Raw genomic sequence first — 8,369 nt, forward strand, 5'->3', positions numbered from 1 at the left:
TACGCTGTTGTGCTCCCAGCTGCTTGAAAACAAACTTTATGAAGTTGTTTTGGTTCCACCTGGTGGTCACCTTGAGTACAACCCCTTACTAAACTTATGGCTTCAACATGGTGCTGTAAGTTTGTATGAGCTATGGAACATCCTCCTTTACTTGATTAGAGCACACTTTACTGCCTCCCAAATCAAGCCAGCAGCCGTTAATGTAATTGAGTCAAATGATGAAGGGCTGACTTGACAAATGGGAAATTACTACCAATTAAACAAATGGACTTCACTGAATAAACAATAATGAAAATGTTGCACTGTAACAAGACCTGAAGCAGGAAGCCAATAACATTCATCTTTTATGTCCTAAAAGATGTGAGAAGCATATATATCTCTAACTAATACCATTAATTAATCCTGAACACGGGATCAATAAGAAAAACACAGGCGTGTGTAAAAGGTCATTGGTCTTTGGTTTAATTGGTATTACAGTACAAACAGTAAAACAAGGCACTCTGGTCAATCAGTGAAATGTGAAGGCATTGTAAGTATAAGGTAAGATACGATAAGTCGACAACAGAAGAAAAACAAAAAAAAAAAAACTTATAACATGTTTTTCAGAATAAAGTCGGAGCTAGATGTCGTCCTGGCTTTTGCTTTACTCGCCTCCACACAGCTCCAGCAGGATTTTGCGGTAGTCACCAGACGTGTCTCCCTGCACAGCGAAAGAAACGTTAGCAAGACTTCAAAGAAGCAGAGTAGGGAAAGACTCATATCAGTCTCATGAAGTCAAACTGATAACAAACCCTGTGATGTTCCTATCTAGATTCTAAGACCTTTGAAAAACCATACAATACTTCTTATGATATGACTTAACTTATGAAATGAAGTGAAAGCAATGATAAACTCAAGCCTCTCCACAGTTCAATGATACATTAAGGCATTACATAGAGTTAGAATTGCTATTACTTTATTGCTATTGTTACAAAACATCACAACTGACGTATTGCAAAGTTTCTGCTGACTGCAGTAATTCCCCGCCCCTTGTTTTTAGTGCCTCACCTTTATGAAGGAGTAGAGAGTCTTGCCATACATCTTCTGGAACTGAGCTTTAATGTCCAACATGTCAATCTCCGCCCTGGCAACCATTATTCTGATGAGGACACTATCCGTGGTACCGAGCCCCTGACAGGAGATGGAGAGAGAGAGATACACTGTGCTTACACTGCGCCAGGCTTTGCCCCTGCTTGTTTCATCGTACGATAACATCAGTCTGCTCTACTCATTTCACTGTAGACATGAAACATTTACCTTCATTGATTTGTATAATCGCTCTGCAAAGAACGCTGGCTTGTTCCGCATGCATTTCACTGCAGAGCAAAAACAAACGGCAACATGAGGTGAAATGTTTTGACAAAATGATCATAATAAACTCAGTGGTGGAAGTGATTTAAAGTTCACTTCTAATTTGACAACATAAAACAGACAGTTTTCAAGAAAGGCGAACTGGATCTTGGTGATGCTTCACAAAATTTAGTATTTATTGCAGGTAATAGATGTTCCTATTATTTCTGCACTTGGACAGCTGAAAGTTCCTCTTTTTTTTTTAGATTATAATGACATCTTTGGCATGATGCTTTATAAACTGGCAATACATATCAGTTTGAAACAACATGTTGTAGCAGACAGACCTATGGCCAGAAAGACGTCCTCCAGAGAGCCAGACATCTCCCTCTTAATGCTCTCCTCGATGTCTCTTCCAGAGATCTTCTGATACTCTTCGAACACTGAAGGAAGAACATTAATGGCACTAATTCAAGAACAAATGAATTTGAGTGTCACACGCAGGTTTTTCATTAAAAAAGTATTGTCACTACATGAATGAAGATGAAAGCGAGTGTTGGCTTCTGAAACTGCCTCAAAGGGTCAGTAAAAACTCCCAATTCTACTGCAGCTAATTTAGGTAAAAGGAAGTATATACATAGGGCACTAATGAACAGAAGGGTATTAAGTCTGATGTAACCTGATATTTGTGAATGTGGAGTAAAAATACCTCGCAGCAGATGGTTTCGGTTCCTCACACAAAGCACTGTGAGGAATTTAACCTCGTCTGTGCCCCATCGAGCCTCCCCAGCCTCATAGATTTCCTGTGATCACAAACATAAAGGAAAAAAATAACAACTGAGGGTCATGAAATGAAACACATACTTTCACAGTGTTTTTGAGAACCTGAACTCTTGCCTTGGCATCTTGAGCAGCCTGGGCCTCATCCACTTTGTCACTTTCATCCCGACCAGCCTGCAATGAAGAAGAAAAAGCAGATTCACAACAATGCAAACAGGAAAAAAAAGAAAAAAATATGCTTTCAAAATGTGAAGTGACCATTGATTCTGCTTCCCCAAAAAAATGGTTTTCACTACAAGTTCCTACTGACAGTTCAGACATCATCTTGTGTGTCAAAAAGAGTTTCAAAATACTTAACTTAAGACAAATACAGTTTTCCAGAGCAGTATAAGGCAGTGAATATCTTTTACTTGCACTGCATTTTTTCAATCAACTACTGCTAATTGAAACTTTATATAACCTATAATCATGTGGCATTAAAATATTGACATTGGTCCAAACCAGGAGAGGTCATGGGCTTATGTTTGCTGACCGTGAGTAAAGAGACCAAGACCCTCTGAAACATTCCAGATGTGTCCCCACACACAGCATCTTCCAAGGATTTTTCATATTCTGCCAACAAGAAAAACAAAAAATTAAAATAGAATACATGCAGAGTTTTGGCCGCTGTGGGGCAAAAGATTATTTTAAACTGACAGATACACCGTCACCACATACAGGCTACGTAAAGCTAAATGGACTGGCAGATAGAGTTTTAATGTCCTGTGAAGTTAACTGCTTACCTGCCTGAAGAGTATATTTCACAAAAGAATTATTTACTTGTCTTTAAGCTTGTTCTGGTTCTTTAAAACTCATGAGAAGAACATCTTTAGCTTGCTGAAGTTATACTACGTTCACCACTCCGTAAACAGAAATGTGCTTTAAAACCAAAAAAAAATAAAAATAAAAGTGCTTAAACTGAAAAAAAAGCAGATTTGTTGATTCTTTGTTATTTCTGCACTACGACCTCCTACTCTCAGATTAAACTGTCTGTGATTCAATGTTAAATTCACGGAGATGGAAGGAACAAAAAGGACTTTCGAGTCAAATTTCAATGAGATTTGGAACAACAAAACACCAAAAACTGAACAGTTTCATTAATCCTCATTGTGATGTCATCTACATTCATCTCCTGTTCTGGCATAATGGCTACAAAGCACGAAAATGTAAGCGATACAACACAGCACTGCACCAAAACTATTTGCATTTATCTGTTGGGGGACAAAACTATTTAAGAAAACATTTGCAAAAATACTTTCAGACTGCGGTCACTGCAAACATAAGTAGCCAACACTAAACCGCTACATGGACAACAGCAGTGTCTTTTATGAATAATTCATGCCAGATGCCAGCCATTGTTTTCTAGCAATGGAGGTCATTGCATTTCCAAACGCAGAACAGAAGCTGATAGACAATATTGGATATCATACACAACCTACTGGCGCCATCAGACACTGAGACACACAATGACCTGAGGTCAGATCTTCTATTCATAGAAGGGACACACACTCACCTTTCTTGTAGAAAGCAGTGATGGCTGTTATTTCAGCATTTGACCTTGAAGCGAGAATATCGATGAGGCAAGCCTCCTCTGTTCCAGCCCCCTGTGATGAGTGGAAAGGTATTAAAAACAGGATATAAAAACAATGAATACACCAGATATACTATAGATATATAATTTAGGGCATCAGACAGGTGTATGTGGTATCGACTTAAAATAAACCGCAGTGCCCAAGTTCATTGTAATGAAGGAACAGGTTACACAGTGCGACGGGGCGAATAAATCAGGCATGGATGGTTTTGTTGACTCTGTACAGTGAGAAAAGTACAGACCATCACTAGACTCAAAGACAGAACAAGCCAGTAACAAACTGTGACCTTCATTGCATTCCTCAGCTCGTAGGCATCATACACAGGTGGCAGCATCAGCAAGCCTAACACGACACTCCTGAAGTTCCCACTCAGCTCTGACGACAGATCATCGGCCAGGTCCTGCAGGAGAACAGGAGCAGATGGATAAACAGGAAGAACAGCACACCAGTCATTCCCAGGACTTCAATCATTTCATCAATAAGGGGAAATCTGTTGTGAAAACTGCTTATCTTTGGAGTTAAAATAGGTAAATACTGGCTTTATGTTCAGGTTTTGTGCTGCAGGCCTGGACACGAGACATGACTTCACAAGTCACTCTTCCTCACTGTTGTCTCCACTAGAGGGCGTGGTTTCTGGACACCGTGTTGGGAGGCTGCTCCACACAACTTGCCTGTGTGACCGCACGTGGGCGACGCCATGTGCAAAATGACTCACTCTTTCTGCCTGGGAGGATTCCACTCACAAGCTCTGCAGCTCCCTCAAAGGAACTTTCAGACAAGTTTATCGACGTGTTACAGGGCAGAGCGAAGTGGGCCAGATATTATCTCACCGTGTCAATACAATTTGCATCCCGTACTTAGTTAATAGTTAATAGTTAATATATTGATCCGAACAATCATGAAACAAAGATACAGTCAGTGGGAAGGGTACCTCTGGGCTTGCATTTTTTATTTTTTTATAGAGGGGAACATGACCCTTTCCTACAGACTACAAGGCCCTCTCTGTCCTGATGTTTGTTCACAAGTGGTATTCATTTCCGCTTTACAGTTAATGGTTAACTCTGCACAATCTGCACTACGTTAGCACAGCAAAACCACTCAAAACATGAGCGAGTACACCAAAGAAAGAGGATAAAAGATTGCACATCTACTTCGGCTGGCAATAGTCGCCACCAGGGCTTCCGTGGTTTCATGTGTTCATTTACGAAGAAAAACCTCAATTTCGTTCACTTTGTTTGCTGCCTGTGAATACAGCTCAGTCAAAACTCTCACCTTTCCCACAGCTTGTTTGAAGGCCTCTTTGACGCGCTGTCTCTGGGCAATAGTGCGGTGCGCTATAATATCGATTATAGTTGCCTCATTGGTGCCTGCAAGAAATAACACAATATAGTGTTAGAACCGTAGCTAATATTAATCTTAAATATCTAAAATTGCAAGAATCATATTGCACAAGTTCAACATGGGTTCAGCCCTGAAGTGTCGGACACTGAACCAGGGACCAGCACTGCAGCAGTGATGATCCTGACACATAGCTGTTCCTTCGGCCTCGACACAGAAACCATCTGTTTGCAAAACGACTCAAACTAAAGTCAGGGGAGGATGATTATGCTATTAAACCTTAACAGAATCAACATTCCCTGCAACGAATGTGCTCAGAGTGAACGAAATGTGACTGCTAGAGATACTCCTAAATGTTTGCTAGGGTGTAGCTCTTTGTGTGGTACATAACTGCCAACATGCTTTCAGGACAGTGGTTCCCATAATGAGATTAGTTTATCACTACTTCCGGCATGATCAGCAAAGTCAAGATTAATTTCTCCCTCCATATCAGGATTGTAGGAGAAGCTTTACAACACAATTACTCAAAAGAGGTCAGGCAAAGTGCAAGGACACATTCGGCGGAGTGAACGGACAATGACAACAGACGACTTAAAGTTGCCGTGACAACACAGGCACTAAGCAACACTGACTTTCAAACTTTCCTGGAGAGGAGTAGGGAGGCAGAGGAAAATAATAATCACTTTTCTTTTTCCTCCATGGAGGCCTAGGATTAAAGGCAAGGTTCCACCTTTCTTTGGCTAATGATGGTTTGTGCAGGACAGTGGCTGGATCACTCACCAGCTCCTTTCATGGCTTCTCTAAGCTTCTTGACATCTGCCTCCGGATCAAACCCAGCCGCCTCAGTCACCGTGCCACGGTTTCCAATCTGGTCAGAAATAATACAATTACAACCATGTAAATATTAAACAGGAAAACAGAAAGCGCACGCAAAGTTTGAAGTCTACTGCAAAATGTCCCTGGCTTTTTGTTCATTTCACTTGGATGTTTGACCTTCACTTCACTATGATGTACATGCAGAATTTGATGCCATGTTTACACATTTTTCATTTTACACACAAGTTTACCTGTGCTCATATTGAAAATCGAGTTCAAGGCGTTCATGCATAAGCAGGATTTTGCGACATCACAATTAATTCATCCATTAAAAATAGCCTGATGAAGAAATTGGTGATAGATCTGGACTATGGCTATGAAACTGGACATTACTGAAATGAAAATCACAGTGAGCAAAAGGATGTTTTAAACAGTAAAGATACTATAATATATTTGTGAATCCTGGCAGTAACATATCATGATCACAGTCAAATTCTGATAAAAGCCTTATTGACAGTGAAGCACAACAAAACAGCCCAAGCTCTACTGCAGATGCAAATAAATGGAAATGTTGCAGTGTTGAATCCTTTCAGTGTCCACAAGTGAACCAGCAGCTACAGGGTGGACTTACCGCTGCCATTGTAGGAAGAGTGCGGATTTCCAAACTGGAACAAAAGAAAGCTGCAAGATAACAAATAAATAATAACAGTTTGTCAAGTGCAGTCAAGTGCAGCATCACGTTTAGGGGCACTAAAAGGTCTTAGTTTTGAGTGTGCCCCTGATTAACTTCTGATCAATATTGTATGCAGCTCATCATCACAGAGAGGGTTTCCATCACACACATTTGGTCACGGGCTCTTGTGTCCCACGTCTGTGCTGGCGTCTCAGGAGCTCATCTCATTAAGTTAGTGTTTGTTTGGACACACCTGTAATTACTCCACTGAGAACAAAGGTGGGGAGCTTTTCCTACCAGTGGGGATCAATTTACCCACTGATATAGTTGTCATATATCTGTCTCAATCCATTTAGTTAAAAACTTTTGAAATGAATGATATAGTTTAAAGCCACAGTACCGCAGAAAGTCTTTCCAAAGTGCAGATGTTAAGAAATTGACAATTTTGCCCTCCGTTTACACTCAAGTTCAATGAAAGTGTGCATAACTGATCAGACAAGAACCAGGTGTTTGACGGTGGAGACATTTACTAATCAAACATAGTGACCTGACTTCTGTGTGTGGTTCAACAGCCACACCTGAGTGGCTTGTGATGTAAATACAGGGCAGGTTGGTCCCACACACACTTCGCACACCACGTGTGAGGACCACAGACCACAAGTAAAGACAAAGTGGATCCTATTGCTAAAGCGCCAATTGGTGTAAACACTATGAAATTCTCCTCTGAACAAATAACAGCTTGTTATTCCTCAGGTATTAACTGTAGAAGCATCAGTACAGCGTATCTAAATGTGTGTGTATTGCAAATTTCAGGGCTTATTAAAGGTCATTAAACTGTCACAGGAATATCTACTGTCCCCGATGCAATTACTTCTTGTTACTGGACTTTCATTCTCAAATTCATTATTTAGCATATTTTTTTTGTCTTTGAAAGCAAGTGATTGGTTAATAAACTTACAACGTCAGCAAGTGCAAGAGAAATTGAGCAATAGTGGGGAAGGAAAATCCTCTGCACATTAAAAGCATTAAAAGCAAGAATGGAAAAAAAACTTTACACTTGAATTTTTCTTCCAAAGCTATCACTGCAATAGACATTTATTCCATACAGTCGTACAAATTAACAATTTAATGTTTAGGACAGCTTTCAGGTAACAAAACGTAAGGGAAACTCGTAGAAGTGATTGGCGAAGCAGCGCTGGGTTAACAGTTCAACTTGGCGTGAAGTGAGTGGGCACACCCTGCAGACACAGGAGCAGCCGCCTCAGTCTGAGCTCTACTCCAAAACAAAAAATACCGCAAAACAGCTCGACAACACGGCTAATCGGTCTCTGAACTTCACTTACCTGTCCTGAAGACAATTTACTCTGCTTGAAGCCCGGTGACAGGATGGCGCAGCGCGTACCAGGAAGCTAAGCCTTATAACTACCAGCTGCTTTAACGACCCACCCACCGCAATGCAAATTTTTTTTTTTTTTTACCAGGGTCCTCCCTTCGTGTGCACGTTAGAGAGGGCGTGCGAGCTGCTGCTGCGTTTAGGGAATGTCGGTAAAATGGGAAGTTCGATTTATGGATTTGTTAATCGACTGGCAGAAAATTAAATGGCAACCATTTTTATAATCGTTAAAGTGACGTTTCCTATTAAAGCATAGTTCCATTCTCACACACGTGAGGATTTGTTGCTTTTCCTTTCAATAGTTTTATAAAACAGTGTAATCTTTTGCTGAGTGATAATATCATAATTGGATAGCCTAATGATATAATAGAAGTCACCTGCCATTTCCCACATTATGCACATTTTAATA

The 8,369-nt window shown here is 40.5% G+C and overlaps 1 protein-coding gene across 1 annotated transcript; it reads right to left on the bottom strand.

The window, feature by feature from the left end:
• Positions 1–439: 439 nt before the first annotated feature.
• Positions 440–8,062, bottom strand: anxa4 (annexin A4). Its single transcript, XM_046375252.1, has 13 exons — positions 7,911–8,062; positions 6,526–6,575; positions 5,859–5,946; positions 5,013–5,107; positions 4,027–4,140; positions 3,662–3,752; positions 2,642–2,721; positions 2,227–2,283; positions 2,039–2,132; positions 1,677–1,772; positions 1,297–1,355; positions 1,048–1,170; positions 440–700 (listed from the first exon to the last, which is right to left on the bottom strand). The coding sequence occupies exons 2-13, from the start codon at positions 6,532–6,534 to the stop codon at positions 644–646; spliced, it is 963 nt and encodes a 320-aa protein (XP_046231208.1). The 5' UTR covers positions 6,535–6,575; positions 7,911–8,062; the 3' UTR covers positions 440–643.
• Between the last annotated feature and the right edge of the window lie 307 nt (positions 8,063–8,369).

This window comes from Scatophagus argus, chromosome 20 (genome assembly GCF_020382885.2).
Source record: "Scatophagus argus isolate fScaArg1 chromosome 20, fScaArg1.pri, whole genome shotgun sequence".
NCBI classification, from domain to species: Eukaryota; Metazoa; Chordata; class Actinopteri; family Scatophagidae; genus Scatophagus; species Scatophagus argus.